This window comes from Peromyscus californicus, unplaced genomic scaffold, assembly GCF_007827085.1.
Source record: "Peromyscus californicus insignis strain IS unplaced genomic scaffold, ASM782708v3 Scaffold_24__1_contigs__length_46423439, whole genome shotgun sequence".
Classification (NCBI taxonomy): Eukaryota; Metazoa; Chordata; class Mammalia; order Rodentia; family Cricetidae; genus Peromyscus; species Peromyscus californicus.
In genome coordinates, this window is record NW_026294535.1 from 38341529 (window position 1) to 38366472 (window position 24944).

Consider the following 24944-nt stretch of genomic DNA (forward strand, 5'->3'; position numbering starts at 1 on the left):
TTCAAAGACCTACTCATTAGAGACAGCTCTTAATTACAACAAAGCTTTTGGAAATTCCCAACTTCTCTGTGGTTGAGGCGACATTCATCACAGTCATTAATAATTCCCACTCCTGGTGTACACGAGTATTTTTCAGATGACAATGAATGTAATCGGTAATGGAAATAGGAACGCTGGAAGTTCAAGACCCAGGGGTGTCCTCCGAATGTCTACAAATGTAAATCTATGCATACAGCTTCAGGAACGCCCTGGTAACCTTTGCCACAGAAAGGACGCCATTAAACTTCACGCTAGTCCGCCCAGCTCTACCTCACTGTGGCCCATACCTACCTGGCCCCTCACCTCACCCAAGCTCCATGTGCACAGACAGCATTACGTCCTCATTCTCTGACTTCCGGTAATGGGATAGTCACCCTGGCTGGACTGTGGCTTCCCCCACTCTGCCCAGTCGGCCTAGCTTCTAACCCACCGCCTCTCAGAACATCTTCTGTGCAGAGGAAGCAGCAATGACCTTGTCATTGTATACATTTGCTGATACACACAAAATGTATCAGCACAGGTCAAGAGCCCTCCCTGTTTGTGTCCGTGGTCAGCCTGGGTGCCTTCACCATCCGCCAGCGCCACCGTGGCTCTCGGTGGCTCCCCAAGACCTTCCACTAGGCGGTGTGCTCATGAGGCAAAGAAACTAACCACGCTCTTCCAGGAATCCTGCAGGGACACAGCCCCAAGGATGAAACATACATTCAGAAAGTAGAAACACTAAGTCAGAGAGGAAGGGATAGACTGACAAGAGAGAGCAGCAGGGGAGCCCAGAAACCACCTATCCGCTGCATCCCAGAGGTCCAACATTGCTGGAAATGCCAGAGGGCTTACAGAATTGACTGTTTAGTAAACATTCTCACTCCACACCTGCAACAACATTTAAAAAAGGGGAAGTAGATTTTTATGGCCTATCCAGCAGGGAGGTCCAATAAGGAAGTTAAGTATGTAATCAGTCCATTTTCCTCCAAACAGAGAGGAGCCACCTCAAGGAGCCCAAGTTAGTAATCCCAGAATTTGGAGGGTGTGGCAGTGGAGTCAGGAGGTTAAAGGTCACTCCCAAGCTACAAAGTAAGAAGTTGAGTCCAGACTGGGATATGTAAGGTTCTGTGTCAAAGAAGGATAAAATAAAGAGATAAGGTCTTGCTTAGACATATAGCTTAGTCACCTGGACCTGAGTTCAATCCCCAGAACCCATTAAAAAAATAATAAATTAATTAAATAAAAAGTTGGGTGTGAGGGCAGTGGTGGCGCATGCCTTTAATCCCAGCACTCGGGAGGCAGAGGCAGGTGGATCTCTGTGAGTTTGAGGCTAGCCTGGACTACAGAGTGAGTTCCAGGACAGGCTCCAAAGCTACACAGAGAAACCTTGTCTCAAAAAACTAAAAAAAAAAAGTTGGGTATGGTGGTTGTCATGTTTTAAGTCATAAAAGTTTTGTTTTTTTTTTTTTAATGTGCATTGATGTTTTACCACAGGTGTTGGGACCCCTGGAACTGGAATTACAGACAGATGTGAGCTGCCATGTGTCCTGGGAACGGAACCCAGGTCTTTTGGAAGAGCAGTCAGTGTTCTTAACCACTGAGCCACCTCTCCAGCTCAAGTATTTTTAATATAATAATATTTAATAATTCTTCGAGCATTTCACAGCATGTAGTTTGATCATATCCGTCCTCTACTCCTCCCAGCCTATGCCCTCTTTTACTTTGTTTTAAATAACCTATCAACTTCAATTTGTGCTGCCCAAATGCATCATGGGTACCAGGCGATCCACTGGAGTGCAGTCACGCTACCAGCGCCACACCTGTAAGGTCAACCTGACGCTCCTTCCCCAAGAAGCCATCAAGTGGGGGTAGGGGGAATAGGAGGGATGGTGGGATTCTCTCCTGATCTCCTCCATGTTAAGTGACCCTGCCTTAATCTCGTAGGTCCTGTGCTGGCAACCACAGCTACTGTGAGTTTATGAGGACAGCGACAGCCTCATTTACTGGCAGGGTAAATAAGCGCATACCAGTTGGAATAATCAAGATGTCAGAAGCAATGAAAAAATGAACCCTTCCTCAGCACACGTCCTCACCCCGACATGCCACATCAACTCCAGTCCCACTCTTCCAGGAGCATGGCGGCCAACCCACACCCCTTCTGTCCTCCATCCTTAGTAAGCAATGGATTCCTTTGTGCAAGTGCATGTGTTTTCATGTGGGTGCATCATGGGTGTGAGAGTATGTATGCATGCACACGCATGAGGAGACCAGAGAGCAATCTCAAGTGTTGCTCCCCAGGAGGACCGGGTCCACATTGTTTCTTGAGACAGGGTCTCTCCCTAGCCTGGAACTCGTCACTAGGTGAGACTGGATAGTGAGTCCCAGGGGTCTGCCAGTCTCCCCTTCCCAAGAGCGGGGGTTACCAACACAAGCTACCACACCCCGCTTTGTTGCATGCACTCTGGGGACTGAACTCAGGTCCTGAGGCTTATGTGGCAAGCACTGAGCTTCCTTTCAAGCCTGCTGGATTCTTAAACACAACATGGTACCGCTGGTGGGCTCTTTCTTGGTCCTGACTCTGGAGCTCCTGCAACATAGAATTTCAGCTCAAGTTGAAGTGTTCTTTTGTCTGCATGAGACTCATTCTCAACGGGCACTAAAAATGGGTGAATTAATTACACCATGAGTCCCTCGATCTCTCTCAAAATGTTTCTTCTTTCAGAAAAGAACTGATTCTGCGTTTTCTGCTCATTTCTCAAACACAAACAACCAATGAGCTCACATCAATTCCCTTCATCCAATTTCAATGCATTCATGGGGAAAAAAAAAATCCCTCCCAAGCATAATCACTGTTTCTTTCACTCCAACCAGTAATTGAGCTCCAGAAAAAGTTAACCATTTGTTAAAGAATTAATTAGTCAGGGCCTTTGAAGCCGAAATGGAAACCCGAAATGTTGCCCCATCACCAGGCTAGTTCACAGAGCAGCAGGTCTGGGCCGCAGGGCTCCCGGCGCCTAGCCAATGCCCTCTCCGTTCCCCCTCAGTGCCTCACTTCCACATGAACACACGATTTATTAGCACTGTCCTTATTATTTCTCCATTGAAAACAGAAACAAAACAAAAGGCCACTTGCTCCACTGTCCTAACCCAGCTTCTTCATCACAGTTCTGACACAAGCCTGGCCAGATTAAAACCGGATGGTAAACTACCAAATGTATTTGGACCGGGGATATAATTCACTAACGCCTTCACTCAGCACCAAGAAGGTTCCATACCAGCAATGCCACCACCAAAAAAATTAAAATATAGAAATCAACAGGGCTTCCTCTGTCCCCGTGCCAGGCACCACACACACACACACACACACACACACACACACACACACACACACACACACACACACACAGTCTGAGAAAGTAATAACCTTCCTAATAACACTGTAGGATGACACTTCACCTCCACTAGTAGTGCTGTGGGTGTGAACCGTTGGGGGGGGTTGGGTTAGAGCAGAGCGCACACACACACTAGTGACAGAACACTGGATAACTGTGACCATGTGGCTGGCCTGTGAATGTATTAAATACATCTTCATCGTGATTTTAGTGTGCACCGCCTTCTACTTACAAAAAGAAAATCCAAGGTGTTCCGTGAAACAGGATGCTGCATCACCATAGCAACAGTCCCACAGCTCTCACAGCTGTGTTCTTTGATTCCCTCTCATATTGCATCAAGGGGCCATATGGAGTGGCTGACGGAGAGATACCATCTAGGTCTGTCCGTGATCACCCCGAAGCTCTTATGATGAAAATACCCAGTGATGCATTTCCCAGAATAGATGCTCATCAATCAACTCATAACTCCAGCATTATAAACCAGAGTTGTGGTCTGTCTTTAACAAGTTCACAATCTGGATAGTCTAGAAGATATAAAACTAAGGTTGCAAGTCCCCTGATACATCTAACAATGCACCGGAATGTCATCTTTCTCCAAAGATTTCTTCATACACAACAAAATCAACTCCAAATGAAATTTAAACTTAGATATCAAGCCAGGCGGTGGTGGCGCACACCTATAATCCCATCACTCGAGAGGCAGAGGCAGGCGGATCTCTGTGAGTTTGAGGCCAGCCTAGTTCACAGAGTGAGTTCCAGGACAGCCAGGGCTACATAGAGAGACCCTGTCTCGAAAGAACAAAACAAAACAAAACCACTTAGATATCAAGTGTTCTCATTTTCAAATCATCACTTTGGAGAAGAAAATTGATAGATGGAAATCACCTTCAAAAAGTCTTTATTATTCCCCTATTACACAGGCTAGGTTTACAATCAATTACACTAGAAGGTGCAGACATAAAGGTCTCTACACAGCCCGCCACACCAAACTGGCAACTCCATGATTGACAGCCTAGAGACTTTCCCCAGATAGAATCTCAATCAGTCCCACTTGGAATACCTGTTTTAAAGATTTGGAAGCCAATACTCAGGGACTTAATAAAGGAGCCTCCCAAAGATCCCAGAAATGGGATCGACAAATCCAAAACTAGAGTCTTGCCGGATATGGTGGCGCACACCTTTGATCCCAGCACTTGGGAGGCAGAGGCTGGTGGATCTCTATGAATTTGAGGCCAGCTTGGTCTACAAAGCAAGCTCCAGGACAGCCAGGGGAACACAGAGAGATCCTGTCTCAAAACAAACAAGACCATTTATCTGTGAGTCCTCTAGAATTTATCAAAAACACTACAGCTAAAACTGAGATTATTTATTAACTATGTAGTAAAGGAACTAACATAAGGACAGCTCCAGACAACCGATTTTCTTGGTAAGAAACACAAACCCAAGGAGAGGTAGACGAGAGGAGAGAGGGTGAACATCAGAACCCAGAAGGCTCACCCCACTCCCATCCCCAGTTCAGAAAGGAACTCGGCAGGGTTGGCCAAAGAGATCCCATGACTGTGCACTTCCTCAACGCCTGCATTCAAGCATAAGCAAGTCCATTCAAACTGTGCAAGCGGCCGCCAGAGCGGCAATCTGCGTGGCTGCAAACCCTCCTAGCTGAAACAGACAACTGTGGGCAGCACACAGCTGAGCAGCCAGCCACAGCCTAGGACGGAGCTCCGAGGACAGCAGCCACGGCTCCTGCCCCCTCAGCAGCGGGGTGTGCATTATCTCATCTCATCTGATGTCATGAACACCAGAAAGAAGACAGTGACTAAATCCCCAAACAATGAGCACAAGGCCGGCTGCAGGAAAAGGAAAGCCCCCAGGAGGAAGTACGGCTGTCATTGCATCAGGAGACCAGAACTCCGCAGCTGGGATCCTGCAGCCAGGCAAGTCACAAGAAGAAAGGAAGTGTACACTTTAAAACAGGGCATAGCTCTGTGACGGAAACTATACTTTCATGTGATTGAATATCTTCCCTCAAGCTAGGGTGGCCTACTTGAAAGGAAAAAAGCTGGTGACGTCTTGATGTTAGGTGGCCTCAGGCTTGGATGGGAGGCAGGCAGCCACAGCTCCTTTCCCAGGAAACAAAGACACCAGAGTGATATGATAAGCTGCTAAAAAATATCAATACCCTCCAGGAATGACTGATGTCCCTTACCAACTACACTGAGATGCCCTGCCCATTTCAGTAAAAACAGCCAAGGAGACATGAGTTTTCTGTCACCTGTCACCCTTCGACTGACCGTATTGGTGCGTTTTAAATCTCTCAACTGCAGTGGGTTCTTTATTTGGCCTGCTCAGTTAAAGGAGTGAATATCACAGGTGGTGGGATCTCTCAGAGATGGCAACTGCTAACATTTACTAAGGTTCTGCAGGCTATTACCTTACAGACTTACAGACATGTGATGACTTGCCCGCGGCACACAGCCAGCCTGTTTTAAACTCCAACTGTTGTATGTAACTGCTTCAATCAACCGATTCTTCATTTATGATCTCCAACTGGAGATCAATGGGAGAGCACTTGCCTACATGCACGGGCCTTGGGCTCCACCCCTGGCATCACACACACACACACACACACACACACACACACACACACACACACTGCATGTCCATTTCCTTGTATGCGTGTGTGCGCGCTCATGTGTGTGCATATATACGCTAGGATAAGAGTTTGACATCAGAAGCCTCCCTCAATCACTTCTCCGCCTAGTTTTTTTTTGTTTGTTTGTTTTTGTTTTTGTTTTTCCTTAACAAAACCTTTCACTGAACCCGGAGCTCACCAGTGTGACTAGACAGGCTGGGCAGCAAGCCCTAAAATCCTCCTGTGCCCACCTCCCTCCTCCCCAGCATGGTTTCATGCCCAGCTTTGTTTTGTTTGGTTTTGTTTTCAAAACAGGGTTTCTCTGTGTAGCCCCGGCTGTACTGGAACTCACTCTGTAGACCAGGTGGGACTCAAACTCAAGAGATCTGCCTGCCTTCTGCCTCCCCAGTGCTGGGATTAAAGGCCTATGCCGCCGCCGCCGCCGCCGCCGCCGCCACCACCACCACCACCACCAGGCTGCTTACTCAGCTTTTAAAAAACCTAAGATAGATCCCACACAGTAGAAGGAGAACCAACTCCCATTAAGTTGTCCTCGGATTGCCACACAAATACAATGGTGTGAGTGTGAGTGTGTGTGTGTGTGTGTATGTGTGTGTGTGTGTACAAAGAATAAAGAAAACTGAAATAGAGCTCCCTCCAGCAAGAATGAATCTGAAGTTGCTATACCCTTTGAAAAGCATTTCTTACCCTAAATTAGCCTCCCTCCAAATTTTCCCCACCAACTGGCAAGGATTAAGGGGCTTGGAGCACTGGTTCTCAACCTGTGGGTCTCGACCCCCTTAGGGAGTCACATATCAGATATCCTACATATCACCTATTTACATTACGATTCAAACAGTAGCGTAATTACGGTTATGGAGTCGCGATCAAAATATGGTTGGGGGGGTCACTACAACACGAGGAACTGTATTAAATGGTCGAAGCATCAGGAAGATTGAGAACCACTGGGCTGGAGAGATGACTCAGTGGTTAAGAGCACTAGCTGCTCTTCAAGAGGACCTGGGTTCTATTCCCAGCACCCACATGGCATCTCATAACCATCTGTAACTCCAGTTCCAGAGGATATAATACCCTCCATGATCTCTGAGGTGCACACAGGTAGTGCTCAGACACACACAAGCAAAATGCCCATACACACAAAATAATACAATAAAATCATCTTTTTTTTAAAAAAAAAGAATAATTCTGGAACAGATGCCCCCTAGCAGAGACCAAGGATCAAACTGAGCATGGCGGTTCCGTGCTAAATGCCTGTGCCACGTGATCAACAGTGGTCAGAGGAAGCACACAAAAACAACTTTCAAACTTCAGAAAAATCTGAGAGGGCAGTACCTTCCTCTAAAGGAAGACTGGCCCGAAAAAAAGCAATCAGCAAGCCTGTTTAAACAAACAAGGAGAGACCTGAGAAGGAGAAATGTAATGTTATTGTTTCTTTAACTATGTACATAATATTTACATTTTCCCATAGCTGGGAAATTACTCACTGTGGTCCATTTCCCTGAATTCACTCCTTGCGTGCCATAAAACCTGCATCTGCTGACATCTTGAAGCAGTAAAACCCTCTGGTGATTTACTTCTCATCTGAGCGCCATAGAAATCCCACAAACAATCAAATCAAATCGAGCTGTATTTTCCCAGGATGCTCCACTCACTGCCAATCACAACAGCAGACTCTTCCTATGCAGCTCCACAATGTTTGGCTCGTTTGGTTTTGCTGCGTGGAACCTGAATCCTGTGCATGTAAAACTCCTGCAACCAGGCTCACAAACACTAAACCCGAGACTAAGAACTGATTTGCCATCTACCACAAAACCAAAGAGTGACTATTTATTTGGTTTTTCAAGACAAGGTTTCTCTGTGTAGACCAGGCTGGCCTTGAACTCACAGAGACCTGCCTGCCTCTGCCTCCTGAGTGCTGGGATTAAAGACAGGCGTATACCACCACCACTTGGCAGGAACTCTTTTTTGAGACGTTCATTTGGTTAATTAAAAAAGAAGAAAAAGTTACATCAGAGTGGAGGGGAGGTACAATGGTTTTCCACAGAGGCGCCAACGTTAGTTAGTGCATGGCGGTGCTGGACTCCTCCACAACTGTGACCCCTCAGTAGGACCAGAAACCTAGAAGCAAACACTGTAATTCTCCTTGCTGGGTGGGTTTTAGTCATTGAATCATCCTTTTTCTAACACCCTCGACTATTTCGTGAGATGACTCTGACGCCCCTGAGTCCTACGGGGTGGGTGGCAAACTGACCCGGTATCTGTTGAAATTTTGCGACAAACAGGAACTACCGCCCCCTTTTCATGCGGCGAGGGAGGGAGGGAGGGAGGGAGGGGAGGGAGGGACACACCTTCGACCAGCTCCCCACCCTTTCTCTTCTTGGCTCTGCCCTCTTGGCCATGCCTGTCCAGGCATTCCGGAGGCTCCCGGTGTCAGTGGTGTCCGCCGGTAACACGGTCTCCTGCGCTTCAAAGCACCGACATACGGGATGTCCCTCTACTACGGGGTAAGTTTAAAAAAGCAAAACAAAACAAAACAAAAAAAACAAAGCTAAACTCATAACCTGAAGTTCAGCCGAGCACAGAAAAGGGGAACTACCGGATCAACACGCTCAGCTCAACACTGAGGGCGAGATTTCACCAGCCTCACGGGCCAAAGGTCATGGGCGAAGCCAAGCTCAGAGAAAGAAGATCCGAAACAGAAAGACAGAAAAGTCCCTGTTGATTAAAGAAATGGAAACCAAATAAGAGTAAAACGCTATGAGCTTCTCATCGCCACGGTCACTGGCGACGGGCTGGCTCTCCGCAGCACAGGCCATCCTTGAAATCCTGCCCCCTTTCTCACCCCTCCGTGCTGGAGTTCCCGGCCACCACAGCTGGGTCTTCTTCCTGCTTTGATGACTAGGCCTGAGAGAGCTGTGGGTCAGGTACAAAGAATGTGACTAGAGAAGGCCCAGCACAGAGCTGCTCAGTCCCATTTCATGTCTGGACATCCCAAAAGATGACTCCACAATGGAAAACTTTCACACCCAAAACGTTCATGGCTGGCACATGGAAATTAGCATCACTGAGTGCTGGGGTTGGGGACAACCACTCACTGGCACAGAATCTGCCTAACAGAGGCCTGACAGTCTGCGTCCAATCCCAGCACAGAGGTAAAAAGAAATTATATTTGTACTTCTTTTGTACAAATTATCATAGATACTTGGTCACAGACCTACTTTCTAATAAACGGAGAATAGCATCTGCTTAATAAACAATACAGACATCTGCCGGGCGGTGGTGGCGCACGCCTTTAATCCCAGCACTCGGGAGGCAGAGCCAGGCGGATCTCTGTGAGTTCCAGGCCAGCCTGGGCTATCAAGTGAGTCCCAGGAAAGGCGCAAAGCTACACAGAGAAACCCTGTCTCGAAAAACCAAAATAAATAAATAAATAAATAAACAATACAGACATCAAATGAAAGCTAAAATCACAAATGTTCCAGAATTTCCTACTTAAATAACAAGACTTAAACATCAGCTTAAGTCTCCAAAAAGAAGTCAAAAGTTGAATTACCAAATAATACCCAGTAATAGTATTTCTGGGTGGGCAGGCCAACGGAATTGCAAGCAGGGCCTCTCACTGATATCTGTATAGTATGTCCACTCAAAGGACACAGTAACCCATGTGAACAGTTTTAAGTGAAATATGGCACGTCCATGCAGACATTATTACTCACCCTGAAAGGGGAAGGAAATCTTGACACATGCTACAACATGGAGGAACCTTGAAGACATTAAGCCAACTTGACTATGTCACAAAAAGACCAATTCAGGACTAGATGATCGCACTTAGATGGGCTGTCAAACTCAGCCTGGCCTGCTGAGACTAGTAACAGCCCAAAAACTCAGCTGGCTCTGTCCACCCGAACCCCTGAGACCCAGCTTTGCATGCAGTCAACACTTGGAAAATGAACTTAGAAAACTATCCCCCCTGATCTCTTCACGTCTCTCTCTCTCCGGCCTTCCCACTCACCCCCCACCCCCATTATTTCAAGTGAAAACCTTGTTGATTACATTCCAAGTCTGTTAAAGCTAAGATCTTCTAAGATATCCATTCTTCTGGTCTCCAGTTTCCAAATTTATCCTCGTCCCTCCTCTGATTATCTCACTTTGTTTAGTAACTGGAGAAAGAACTTGAGCAGTGCTGAATGTAATTAGTAAATTATTCTTAGCTGACTGAATCATGTAGCAGCAGTTAGCAATTACAGTCCATAAAATACATATTAAGCTCTCTGTTCTAATATTCTGAAATAATGAGTCCCATTCTCTCTGTAAACTGAACACAGAGTTGCATGTGGAATGTCATTAGGCCAGTTTTATCTTATTAGCTCAACGTACGTGTGTGTGTGTGTGTGTGTGTGTGTGTGTGTGTGTGTGTGTGTGTGTGTGTGTAGGGGGGAGGTGTTCCCCACACACAAGTTTCATAACCTCAAAATGTTGGTATGCATGACCCAAGGCAGGCCAAAAGGGAACTATTACCCACAGCAGTGAGAAAGCCCCCTTCATAGACAAAACTCTTCCCAGAATGCCTGGCTGGTAACCCCACACACCCCCACTCCCAAGCCACAGCCACCCAGACGATGGTGAAGACTTATAAACTCTGCTTTAGTATGCAACCCTATCCAATCAATATATAAACCATATGCATACCCTTAAAGTGTTTAAAAATAGATGAAGATGGATTAGCTGAAAAGGGGCTTGCAGCCAAGCATGAGGACCTGAGTTTGATCCCCAGACTCACACTATAGAAAGAATGGATTCTGGCAAGCTGGCCTTTGACCTCCATACTGGCACAGTGGCATCTGTGTTCACAGACAGACAAACACACTCACACAAATAAATGTAGGTCAGGCATAGTGGCACACATCTTTAAATCTCAGAACCCTGGAGCAGGATGCAGGCAGATAGATCTCTGTGATTTCGAAGCCAGCCTGGTCTACATAGAGTCATAAACAAACAAACAAATAAAAAACTTTTTTTAAAAGATTTATTTATTATGTATACAGAAGAGGGTGCCAGATCTCATTACAGATGGTTGTGAGCCACCATGTGGTTGCTGGGAATTGAACTCAGGACCTCTGGAAGAGCAGTTGGTGCTCTTAACCTCTGAGCCATCTCCCCAGCCCACAAATAAAAAACTTTTAAAAATAAAAGTGTTCTTAAATAAAATCTTTTTTTAATAATAGGTAAAATTACACAGAGAGACCCTGTCTCGAAAAAACAAAAACAACAACAACAAAAAATAGTTAAAGTTAATTTGGGTCAATATACCTAAAACACTGTCATTTCAATGTGTAAAACAGTTCACATTCCACACACAGGACATGTAAGTCAAGTGCAGTACTGTATGATTTCATTCAGGAGTAGTCCAACTCAGATGATTTTTGCAGATGAGTAACTACTCCCCCAAGAGAGCATGTAACATAGTTCGTATTCATATTTTAACATTTCACCATATTTTTAAAACTACTGTGATGTGTCTTACATTCTTTCTTTCTTTTATAGTTAAGTCTTTAAAAGCCGGTGGGTATTTTTGTACTTGTGGTCCATTTCAATTCAGGTCAGGCACATTTTATGGGCTCGGTAACTACAAGAGACCAAACAGCTCTGGAAGGGTCACTTGTTCCTAAAAGCCAGTTCTGACATTTTTTTTTTCACGTGCATTTCAAATATCAGTCATGTACTACAGGCTCCAGCACCCTGTATTCTAGTCAAGAGCACAGACGACTTTCTCCATTAAAAAAGGTTCTAACTGTGCATGTCGGTGCACACCAGCACTTGAGAGGCAGGTAGAATGTTGACCTAGCTCCGAGCCCTGTTTTCAAGAATCAGGACTGGGGAGCCTAGGGAGGGTGGCGAGGGATTGTCACCAAGAAATTAAAACCAGCAGGGCGGTGGTGGTGCACACCTTTAGTCCCAGCACCCAGCAGGCAGAGGCAAGCGGATCTCTGTGAGTTCAAGGCCAGCCTGGCCTATAGAGAAGTCCCAGGACAGCCAGGGCTGTTACACAGGGAAACTCTGGGTTGGGGTGGGGAGGTTAAAAAAACAAAACATTTCACCAGGCTACTGACAGCCAAGCCAGAGTTAACAAGACTCGGAAAAATGAAAAATACCAGGCTAGAAATACAGCTCAGCTGATAGAGTGTTCCTCAAGTTCACACAGGTCCCTAGTCGGACCCCCCCCATTGGAGTGTGGTGATGTGCATGTGGACTTACAGCACTGGTAGAGGCTGGAGGACCAGAGGTTTGAGGCAGTCCTCAGCCGCAGAGCCAGTTGGTGATCAACATGTATACAATGAGACTCCATCAAAAAAAAAAAAAAAAAAAAAAAACAGGAAGGGAGGGAGGGGGGAGAGGGAGGGCTAGGAAAAGGAGAGGAAGTTGTTTACTTTGGTTTATATTTTGGTTGGTTAACCAGCCAGAAATCTGACCCACCCTGCGTATAGTTTTTTTTTTTTTTTTTCTATCCTTAAAGATGACTGGGTAAATTATTCACCAAATGAACACACAAAGCAGAGATTAGCCTTCTTCAAACAGGAAGTTAGAAGCAAGGAGCTGTGGGGTGTGCCTCCGGTCCCAGCCACGGAGAAAGCTCAGGCTAGAGGACTGCAGGAGTCCAGGAGTTCAAAGGCAGCCAGGGCAGCACAATGAGCTTCTGCCTCACAAACCAGAGGCTAAAACATCGGATGGTCTCTAAAGGTAATGCCTGCTTGGCCCTGAGAACAACTTCCTGCTGATTCCTCGGACATACATCATCATCGGAGCTGCTGAAACTTTCCCCAGCCAAGTTCCCTTTTCTCCAGAGGAATTTATAACTTGGCTTGGGATTCTAGGCATATAAAATAGGCACACACAATCAAACATTACTGATGACAGATCGTGAAGTAATTTATTCTAGGGGCTGGAGTGCTTGTCCAGCGTGTATGAAACCCTGATTGAATCGATAGCACCCAAATCAGAAGTTAAAGGTCGGCATCAGATACACTGGCTGTATTATGAGTTCGAGGCCATCCTGAGCTATGAAGAAATCCAGGCTCAAAAAAGCAGGTCAAACGGCTCAGCAGGTGAAGGCATTTGCCTCCAAGGTAATGATGTCAATTTGACCTCCGGGGCCCACATGGTGGGAAGAGGAAACCAACGCCAACAAGTCGTCCTTTGACCCACACAGGAGCACCATGATACAAATGTGCACACAAAATAAGGATGATAAAAATGAAGGGTATTTATTTTACAATTCTTTGGGGGGGGGGGTGTGTATAATTTTACCACTCAGGACAAAAAGCAAATTTGCACACTTAAGACAGTTGTGCTTGTCTATTCACATATAACCAATTGCATCCTGACTGGCTATCTGATACCGACAGGCACAGCCTCTTCAACATTTTTCAGAGTTGGTCAGTATTTGGTTTTATAATCATCGATGCTAGGAATGCTCCAAATGCCGGTGCGCACACGTAACACCAGTACAAAATGGCAAAAAGTGTGTATTCGGTCAGAACGCTGTAGCTCTAAGCCTAACATTCTCAAGCCTGTGTGAGGTGTTTGAGCCAGCAGCTGCTGGTGCCGTGTGGTGTCTCCACATGTACTGGGCACACTGCTGAGGGTGTATGCACAGAACCAAGGCTACAGTGACGCCACGACATGAGCATCATACAGGATGTATCTAGCCATTCACAGTACTCTAGTTCTCCACTATGGTTTCTGAAAAGAGGCCCAATGTTGTTGCTAGTTTTTTGTTTTTTGTTTTTTTTTTTTTTTTTAGGTTTTTCGAGACAGGGTTTCTCTGTGCAGCTTTGCGCCTTTCCTGGATCTCGCTCTCTAGACCAGGCTGGCCTCGAACTCACAAAGATCCGCCTGCCTCTGCCTCCCAAGTGCTGGGATTAAAGGCATGCGCCACCACCGCCCGGCTGTTGCTAGTTTTTTACTCTTTTACTCTTTAGGGGGGCCCACCATCCAGCTCCCAAATAAATCACACACGAAGGCTTATTCTTACTGATGAATGCCCGGCCTCGGCATGCTTGTTTCTTGTCGGCTTTTCCTAACTTATTCTGTCTTCCTTTTGCCTCTGGGCTTTTCCTGTTCTCTAACTTCTGTAAATCTTACTCCGTGGCTTGCTGGTTGTGTAGCTGGGTGGCTGGCCCCTGGAGTCCTCCTCCTTCTCTGGGTCCTTGATTTCTCCCTTTCCAGATATCTCCTCCTATATAGTCTCTCTGCCTGCCAGCCCCACCTTTCCTTTCTCCTGCCTTACTATTGGCCGTTCCGATCTTTATTAGACCATCAGGTGTTTTAGACAGGCACAGTAACACAGCTTCACAGAGTTAAACAAATGCAACATAAACAGAAGGAACACCCCTTAAAATAACATTCCCCAACAATCCGAGGCTGGCTAATGGCCTTCCAGCCTCCAAGTGTGGCAGCTACTCATGCCAGAGGGGGAGGAGCAAGAAAACAGCTCATGTTCACAGCTAAGAGCTGGGGATCAGACCCCACTAGGAAGGATGGGGGGCGGGGGTGTCAGCCTCCATTTTTTTCCCCATTAGAAAAATATCGGTCACAGTATGACAGGCATTGGCTGCCAAAGGAAGTCTAAAAAGAATAACCACATTATTGGATATTTTTAGTCTCTCTTTTCATAAGTGTTTTCTTGTCACTGCTTCCAAATAATTCCAAATCTTGCATGTTTGCCAAAAGAAGAAACACAGCAGAGTATACTGCTCAGACGAGGTCACAGAGGCTGGGGGCTGATTTCCTTTTGAAACTCAGTGAGAGGAACAGGCCTCTGTGAGTTCTGCTGACACAATCACAAAAGTCCAATGGATTAAGACTCTAAAAACAGTCACACAGGCAAGATGTGCAAAGGCCTTACACCAAGCAAAACTGCTGGGAGGGGCTGGTTCAGCAGTTAAGAAAGAGCACCAGTTGCCCTTCCAGAGGACCCAGGTTCAGTTCCCAGCAGCCACCTAGTGGTCCAAGGGATCTGACACCTTCTTCTGGCCTCTGCAGGCACCAGGCTCATGTGGGGGATACAGACACTTGCAGACCCAACTCCCAAACACATAAAATAAAATTAATTTTTTCTTTTTTAAAAAAAGAGTGCTGGTAGGAATATTTGTATTCAGTTATAAAGGGTTAAAATTGGTATAGCTAAAATACTGCTGATACAGTAAACCACTATTCTTTTTGTTTGTTTGTTTCTCTGTGTAGTTTTGGTGCCTGTCCTGGCTCTCGCTATATAGACCAGGCTGGCCTTGAACTCAGAGAGATCCGCCTGGCTCTGCCTCCCGAGTGCTGGGATTAAAGGCGTGGGCCACCATCGCCCGGCAAAACCGGTATTCTTTTGCCCAAGTGACCTACCTCCAAAACTCCCAGAGGAAACACTAATAAAGGGAGTTCAGGGGTAGGGAGATGGCTCCGAGCACTGGCTGCTCTGCCAGAGGACCAAGGTTCTATTCCCGGCTCCCAAAGGGAAGCTCATAACCATCTGTGACTCCAGTCCCAGGGAAACCAATGCCTTCCTCTGACCTCCATGGGCATTTATATATGTGGCGCAGACATCCATGCGGGCAAAACCAGCCATACACGTAAAATTAAAAAATTTCAAAAATTATAATAATAGGGCTGGAGAGATGGCTCAGAAGTTAAGAGCACTGGCTGCTCTTCCAGAGGTCCTGAGTTCAATTCCCAGCAACCACATGGTGGCTCATAACCATCTACAAGGAGATCTGGTGCCCTAGTAAAAAAATTTAAAAAAAAAGATGATAATAATAAAATGAGAGTGCAACACATTACTATTGAGCCATTTAAAAAAGCACAGCAAGACAGTCACCAAATGACTACTAGAAGAATATGGAGTGCACCCAGAAGGCAAGCTGAAGGCCGACGTGGCCTACTGCAGGCTGACTTTAAGAATTCTCCAGTGTAACTTTTTAAAGTTAATGTGGGTGGTGCACAACGTCCTTTCACGTTTCTGGAGAAGTCGTGGCTCTTCCGCTTCTAAAGCAGAAACAGTGTCCCTTACTCTATTAACCACCATAAGCTTTGAAAGAAAGGGGAGTGCTTGTCTAACGGGCGCCAAACCCTGGAGTTTCATCTCCAGCACCCCAGGAAACTGGGCATGACTCCTAGCACTCAGGTGAAGGCAGGACAATCAAGAAGTTCAAGGTCATCCTTAGCTACCTAGAGTTTAAGGCCAGCCTGGGCATTGTGGGACTGTCAAAAAAATTTAAAAAAAAATTTAAAAAGACATCTAAATTTAGTCGATTATATTAATAGTTTCAGGCTGTGAATGTGTTCTATATTTCGAGGCAGTTTGATTTTAGTAACTACAGAACTGTGGACATTTTTGGTTCTGCTTAATACTACAACCAGGTGGGTCCCCTGAAGCCCGGTGAATCCACAAACCGGAACTGAGAGCAATGTAATGCCATTACGTGCAAGAAGAGTCAAACTTTTTTGAGCAATTCTTGATATATACACATCCATATTTACAAGGGAAAACGGAATTTTAAGTAATCTTTTCGCTAAGAACATGAAAATGGAATCTGCATTAGAAGATCCAAGCTCCAGCCCTCCTGACTGACATCTGAGTGAGGGCCTTGGACAACAATATCTCTCCTAAGATCACTGCTTCAGAGGGCTCTTGCAGAACCGGAAGATGGGCTATGTCTGAAAGCAGTATCAAGCAGCTAGGAAATCATTCATTTATCCAACTACTGTTCGCTGAGCAACTATTGAGTGAAGCGCTGCTTCAGGCCGTGGGGAGAGAGCAATAACACCCCCTAAAAGGTCATTGTTTTTTTTTTTTTACACGCTTTCACGCAGACATTTGGTCCTTTTTTTTGGCGGGGGGAGGGTTCAAGACAGGGTTTCTCTGTTTAGTCCTTGCTGTCCAGGAACTCACTTTGTAGACCAGGCTGGCCTTGAACTCAGAGATCACACTGCCTCTGCCTCCAGGTGCTGAGATTAAAGGCATGTGCCACCACGGCCCAGCCTTTTTTTTTTTTTTTTTTTTTTAAGACGAACAGGATGCAAAATAAAATGAGAAAAATCACACCGTTTTCTTTATGTCTCTTTTCGTTATCACTGGGGATGGAAAGAGGTTGGGTAACGTTCCCTCGCCTGGCAAGAGAAAAAAAGAAAATGTCTATCCCCGACCCTCCCCAACACACTCCCTTCTCCTCATCCTGCATTCACTAGAGACTCCTTGCCTTCTTTGAATATTTGCAAGAGTTCCAGAAAGCAGACTTCCTAGGCTTCCAGCAGGTGGTATGACATAAGGGAGGGAGAAAGCACTGCTATCAAGAATAGATCGTTATGGCAACAGCTCGCCCCACCTTTCAGGGGAGAGGTAAAGGCACTGTGTATGTAAGAAGTGTTTGGCCCCCATAATCGAAAGCATTCCAAGGTGAAGAAATACACACCATACAGTCTTTGCTTTATCTGTTTTTTTTTTACTTCCTCATTCATATGTAATCCAGAACCTAAGATAGATACAGTCACTCCTTCGAAAGGCCTACTGAAACTCAGGGTGCAGACAGCCTGGTGGCGCACGCTTTAATCCCAGTACTCAGGAAGCAGAGGCAGGCGGACCTGAGTTCTGGGTCAGCCTGGCCTCCATAAGGAGTTCCAGGACAGTCAAGGTGATGTAGAGAGACACTGTCTCAAAAATAAACAAGTGAATAAATAATAAATAAATAGATAAATAAATAAATGAGTTCGGGCTTCGGAATCCTTTTTCGCCAAGAACCCTTTCTTGAACTGACAAACAATGGCCACAATTTTGCAAACTGTGTGTGGGAGCCATGACAGATGGAATAAACAGGTAAGAGCTGCAAAATCCGCACAGGGCACCGTTCAACCCAGGAAGTGGCTCTTTCAACACAGGCCTTACCGACTCATGCCAGTGCTCAATACGCAATATTACCAGATATACACAGGCACATACACACAATTAGATGACTATTGCATGCATGAATGCATGTAATCTTGACTGGCTAACTGTACATAATCCTGGAAAGAAAAGCTGTGCAGTGTGTGTGTGTGTGTGTGTCTGGGTTTTGGATGATGACCTTGAATTGCTGATCTTCCTGCGTTCTCTCTCTCTCTCTCTCTCTCTCTCTCTCTCTCTCTCTCTCTCTCTCTCTCTCTCTTACACACACACACACACACACACACACACACCACACACACTACTGTGAACCACCACCACCTAGATTATGTAGTACTAAGCAAGCTCTCTACTTACTGATCTACATCCCCAGCCTACTGCATCAACTTTTTTAAGAGCACGGAAGGATTCTTAAAACTCCAACCACAGCATTCCAGCTGGCCCTTGTGGAGGAGAATCTCACACCTGTAGAACGTTCTAGTTTTCTGGAAATGACTAGTCACCTCTGGAGTACACTTCAAACGAGTCCAAGCTCTTTATGGCGTCGGTAGATGGAGAAAATGCAAAGTGTCGCAGGGAAAAACAAGGTGGAAAAGGCCAGAGGAAAAGCTCTTCTCTGTGACCCTCAGTGGGTAGGCCAGGCATGGAGGATCTTTGACTTCCAAATTCATGCCATTAGCACATTCTACTGAAAATAAAGGACAGCCCTAGTAAACAGAGCGACCAGAAGTCAGAGGATAAAACCGTGATCCCACCCACCTCCAGCCCTTCACTAGGGTAAGATTAGCTGGTGGTTGGAATAAGGGCACCTGACTCCACTCTCGCCCTTCACCACCCTCCTTCTCCTCTCTTTAGCTTGGAAATTTGACAGACCGAAAAGATTAGAACTTCCAAATCTTACAAATAAATCTTACTTCAAAAAGTACCCTATTAAAACTTGAAAGGGTTGGCAAGGACAACGTGGGCAGAGTTCCCCTCCACCAAAACCCCCACCCCTCAACGACGGGTTTCTCTTTTTCATCTCCAGAGCTCTGATAGAAACCTCCGGCGCGGGCCTGTTGTGTTTTAGGAGCAACAAGTTTGTTCCGTTACAGTCTCTAAATCTGATGAGAGAGAGAGAGAGCATGGCCAGGCTAGCCAGGGTCCCTCCCTGGTGTGGCTTCCAGGGTCAGAAAGCCATGGGTTCAAGAGCCGACCTTACAAGTCGGGCCAAAGTGCCCCGTTTGGAAGACTTCCCTTAAAAAAAACAATCACTGTCACGATCTGCGAAGCTGGCACAAGTTCCCGTACTGTCTTTTCCCAAGCCACGCTTCCCACGGCACCCTTCCTCCAAAAAAGGAAGAAACCGGCGTGTAAAGCTCAGCTCTCTGGAGCTGAGTTTACCTAGGGCGCCCGCAGCACCCGCAAACTGGACCAGGACTCGACTCGGGCAACCCAGACATCAGTGAGCGCCAACGCTCGCCCGGTCCCTTTGCCCCGCAGCGTGCCCGTACTGGGGGCTTGCTCGGTCACCCCGGGGCCACCGCGTGCCCTCAGGCCACTCATGGCCCAGCGACCGGACTGCAGCAGCCAGGACGGCGCGGGGAACCCGGCTGTGGCCCCTGAAGGTCCGCCGACGGAGCCACCCCGAGCGGCCCGGACACCTCCAGGCTCCCGGAGCTGCACCCGCAGCCCGCGTCCCCCGACGAGCAGAGCGGCCCAGGCCATCTGGCTCCCTGCCCTTGCACCTCCTTCCCTCGCCGCGGGCGCCCCACGCCCACTGCACAGGCTTCCAGCACCTTTCGGGATCCGAAAGGGCAGAGGCCACCCTCTGCACCCCGCCAGCCCGCCCGCCCGCCCGCCCGCCGGCGAGCATCGGGCCAGCGCCGGGGGTGATGAGGCACGTGGAGCCGGGACCCCTCCGCCCCCGGCCTCGCGCACGCCACTCACCGGCTGGCCCGAACGGGACTTGCCCGGAGGCGCTCTCCTGAAGAAGGAGGTCCTGGCGGTGAAGAAAAAGTCCTCCGCGTCCTCCTCGAGGCTGCTGTAGCCGCTGCTCATGCTGCTGGTCCCGTCGCGCGCAGGGGGCCTCTCCCCCCGGGGCGCAGGCGGCCAGGCCGGGGTGCGGCGCCCGCCCGACCCCGCGAGGTTCCCGGCGCGCGCGGCCCCCGAGCCGCCCGCCGCCCGCCCGTCCTGCTGCAGCTGCGGCCGCCGCTCAAGCCGCCCGTCTCCGTCCCCCTCCCGCGGGCTCCTCCGCCCTCCCCAGGCTCCTCCCGTCTCGGGTGAGCCGCGGCCCCGCCCCCTCCCGTGCCCCGCCCCCCCGTCCAGACCAGGCCAGGCCCCGCCCTCCAAAGCCCCGCCCCCAACGACCCAAGACCCTACCCAGCCCAGTTCAGTCCAGGTCCCGCCCACCAAAGCCCCGCCCACCCAGCGAGCCAAGACCCTACCAAGCCCAGTCCCAGTACAGGCCCCGCCCCTGGCCAGCCTAAGCCCCGCCCAGATCCCCGCCCCTACGGACTGCTGCTGCTGTTGCGGAGCCCAGCCCCGCTCCGCGCGCGCAGGTGGGGCCCCGCCCCCGTCCCCCTAGCCACGCCCCTCCGGCCTAGACTCCGAGCGCGGCGAAGGGGGAGTCGGGTTCGAGTGCCACCCCTGCTGGGACTGTGCTCAGGCGTGCTTCCTCCCGCAACCTCCCGGAAATTGCAAATTCCCCAGTGACCCTCCTGTCCCCCGCGTCTGGAACCGAAGTTTTGGAGAGGGCGGGAATGCAACGGAGAACTTTTTGCACTCTCTCCATGGGGCTCGTCCTTGGTGGAGACCGTAGACCTACCGGCGTGCAGCGCGTCCCTCCCTGACCGTTATAAGTTAGCAGAGGTGGGTGGGGAAAGAGCGACTGGGGCTTATTCGAAATAAAACACCCTCTCTTGTTGGACCTCAGGCGAACGGCTTTCCCGCCTCTCGTGGCGAAGGCGCATCCCAAACGTGAGTGGCTAAAGTCGTTGAGGTTTCAGAGAACGGACAAATAATCACGATCACAGAACAATCCAATGCTTTTAGTTAAATGTACACTGTAAATGTCGCCTTCCACAAGCAGCCCTTACACGGTCACCTACAAGGGGCGAGTTAAATTGTGGGGGCAAGTTGATGAGACCATTCTGTCCGCCCACACACCAGCTTCCCTTTGAAAAATTAAAAAAAAAAATCCTTGCAATCAGCTAAACTTTTAAAATGCGACATTTTCTTTGCTCACGGTCACCTGAGGGTCGGTCGTGTTCACCTTGGTGTGACGGGAGTGACTCTCCTTGCAGAGACCTCGAAAGGAAAAGAGGTTTTGAAGCTTCAAGAGAAGGAAAAGAAAGGTGCCTGCGTCGTCCCTTCTACCCCTCGGGCAGAAAGGAGCCGGCTAATCCAGGTTTACTCACAGGCCTAGTTTGCAAGAGTCTCACTCCAGGGAACTCAACCCCAGAGGGACCTCAGAGTCACAGCCTGTTGTAAAGGCTTTCCATTAAAGACTTCTAACCAGCCACGGAACCACTGGGTAGCTGGAGAGCCGAGTCTAACTTTCTTGTTCCATTGGGTAGAAGCTGCCTCCTTGGGTATTTTTCACATAGCCAAATGTAAGAGAAGAGGACAATTACTTAATGCAAGATTTGTCTTGTTTGACTCTTACATCACTCAAATATTACCATATGGCAACAACAGTGTCTTCATTAAATACTCCAGTTGGAGTAATGGGTGTGTTAAATAATTTAGCGAGCTTGTTTTATTATAAATTGAAAGGGTGGAGTCCCTTACCCAGAACAAATTACTCCATCGATGACTGTTTTGAGGAAAAATATGCTCCAAGTACTTTATAATCCACCACACCAGAAAATAAAATGATGTTTTGAGGCTAGCACGTAGCCACTGGTACAGAGGCAGAAGCAGGCAAATCTCTGAGTTTGAGGCTAGCCTGGTCTACATAGCAAGTTCCATGTCACCTAGAGTACATAGAGAAACCCTATCTAAAAACAGAAAAGATTTTTCATGTTGTTTTTGAGGGGAAATGACTGGATGGAGTTTTATAGATGTCAGCATTCTCATCAGAATCACTTGGGATTGGTTTGTTGTTGTTGTTGTTGTTTGTTTTTTCAAAAGAAGGTTTCTCCACCTGCCTCTGCCTCCTGAGTGCTGAGATTAAAGGAGTGTGCCACAATGCCCAGCTAACATAGCCACATTTTTTTTTTTTTTTTTTTTTTTTGGTTTTTCAAGACAGGGTTTCTCTGTGTAGCTTTGCGCCTATCCTGGAACTCACTTGGTAGCCCAGGCTGGCCTCGAACTCACAGAGATCCGCCTGCCTCTGCCTCCCAAGTGCTGGGATTAAAGGCATGCTCCACACCGCCCGGCCATAGCCACATTTTTTTTTTTTTTTTGGTTTTTCGAGACAGGGTTTCTCTGTGTAGCTTTGCGCCTTTCCTGGAACTCGCTTTGGAGACCAGGCTGGCCTCGAACTCACAGAGATCCGCCTGGCTCTGCCTCCCGAGTGCTGGGATTAAAGGCGTGCGCCACCACCGCCCGGCCATAGCCACATTTTTAATGAAAGCTGAATTTAAGTTTTGACTCACAAAATCAGAATTTGTGAAAACTCAAAATGCCTTGTTAAGCAGTTAGACATTTTTAGCATTTAACATTCAGGGAATAAATAAAATAAAACAGACTCAGGCAAGCTCAGTTTTAAAAGGACTTATTGTCAGACACAGAACTGAATTTGTAAGTGGACTGAATCAATCACCATACATTTCCCACTGATATAGGAGCCTATTGGTTCAGATTTTCGTTAAATGCCTACTAACCTTTTCTTTCCATGTTAATTGGGGAACATGCTGAAAGGTTAGTAAATGTATACAAAGTAGCTTTGTCAAGAGCAGTGAGAAAAGTAATACAGAACATATTCTACAAATAGACATAGAAGGCTAGGGAGCTGGTCCTGTCCATGTGTGTGGGACATTCATTTCAGGCAGAACGAGGAGCATGTGGGAAGGTCCTGTGGCAGGAGTGTGGTTGGCATATTCAAACAAGAGCAGGAAGTCAGTGTTGGGAACTCCTGTCTAAAGAGTAACAGGTCATCAGTAACAGAGGTCTTGCTCAGTGGTGGAGCGCTTTCCTATTGTGCGCAAGGCCCTGGGTTCAATCCCCAGCCCTGAAAAAAGAAAATGTAAAAGCATAACAAACCCAGACAAGTCACTCTTCTAGAGTGATTTTGTTTTTCACCAGATTTGGAGCAAAGGGTTGATAATCTTTGACCTCTTGGTAAAGTACTCGTTTGGTTACTGAGAGCAGAGAATAGAGTTAAATCATAGGAAACTCCAAACAAATAAAACAAGGAGGTCTTTTTTTTTTTTTTTTCACTCCTGAAATGAGCCAACATATTGTGAGGCAGGTCATGAAACACATGCATGATATAATCACATTTTTGTACCTGTAATGGCAGGTGACGTTCTTACTGTGCGCTAGGGCGTAAGATAAAGAATCACAGATTCATCCTAAAGGTCACACTGACAGATGACCATTGCACTGGAGCCTGTGTGACATGGAAAAGGTATGACCTTGTGGGGCAGGCAGACCTGGGCTGGAATGACAACCCTCTTGCTTACTCTTTTGCTTCAGCTTTTTTTTTTGTTTTTTGAGACAAGGTTTCCCTGGATGTCTTGGATCTCGCTCTGTAGCCCAGGCTGGCCTCAAACTCACAGAGATCCGCCTACCTCTGCCTCTCGAGTGCTGGGATTAAAGGTGTGCACCACCACAGCCCAGCTCATCTTATTTTTTATTTTATGTGTTTGGGTGTTTTTCTGTATGTCTATGCAGTTATGTGAGTGCCTAGTGCCCAAGGAGGAAAGGTGTCAGATCCCCTGGAACACAGTTACAGACAATTGTGAGCCAACATGTGGGGGCCGGGATTTGAACCCAAGCACGATTCTCTCTAGCCAGTGCTCTTAATTGCTAAGCCATCTCTCTGGTCCCCATTGCTTATTCTATTATGACATTTTCCCCCTTGAGACAGGGTCTCAAGTTCTGGAACTCACTATGTAGACCAGGCCTCGAACTCACAGAGGTCGGTCTGCCTCTGCCTCCTGAGCACTGGGATTAAAGGTGCAGGTCTGTGCCTGGCTCTTGTATGACTTTTAAGTAGCCACTCTGAAACAGGTTTGTCCTCAGGAAAATGGGAATAACGGAATAACAACATTCCCATTTTATTCTCTTTGGGTTACTATAGGGATTAAGTGAGAGAAGCTGACTCATAAAGCCCTTGACGTGGAACGGGGTCAAGCAAAAGGAGTCTTTTTTACCCTAAAAATTGGACCTTGATGCAGACTTAGCATCTTTTACTCACTTCGTTGATCACTAAATGTTTTAGCCCGAGAATCCTCCCTGGATAAAAGGTTCAGTGGCAGCTCAGGGGTGAGGCTTAATGTTCAGAGTCTGTTGTGGTTGCCTCTGTGCTGGCTGGTTTTGTGTGCCAACATGACACAAGCTGGAGTCATCAGAGAGGAAGGAGCCTCGGTTGAGGAAACGCCTCCCTGAGATCCAGCTGTAAGGCATTTTCTCAATTAGTGATGGATGGGGGAGGGTCCAGCCCATGGTGGGTGGGGTCATCCCTGGGCTGGTGGTCCTGGGTTCTATAAGAAATCAGGCTGAACAAGCCTTGGGAAGCAAGCCAGTAAGCAGCTTCCCTCCATGGCCTCTGCATCAGCTCCTGACTCCAGGTTCCTGCCCTGTTTAGGTTCCTGTTCTGACTTCCTTCAATGATGAACAGTGATGTGGAAGTGTAAGCCAAATAAACCCTTTCCTCCCCAGCTTGCTTTTTGGTCATGGTGTTTCACTGTAGCAATAGAAGCCCTGACTAAGACACCTTTCCCTACCACAGACAGCTTTCAGTGTGGGCCGATCTCACACAGCCACCTATTGAGACACTAACTCGGGAGAGAAATCTTGCTGG

At 47.5% G+C, this 24944-nt stretch overlaps 1 protein-coding gene across 1 annotated transcript in view; it reads right to left on the bottom strand.

Moving 5' to 3' along the window:
• The window catches only part of Rassf3 (Ras association domain family member 3), a 66941-nt gene extending 46803 nt beyond the window's left edge, over nt 1-20138 (bottom strand). The window contains exon 1 of the mRNA XM_052753475.1: nt 19922-20138. Coding sequence (XP_052609435.1) covers nt 19922-20032 — 111 coding nt within the window. The 5' untranslated portion in view covers nt 20033-20138. The remainder of the gene's footprint in view (nt 1-19921) is intronic.
• Between the last annotated feature and the right edge of the window lie 4806 nt (nt 20139-24944).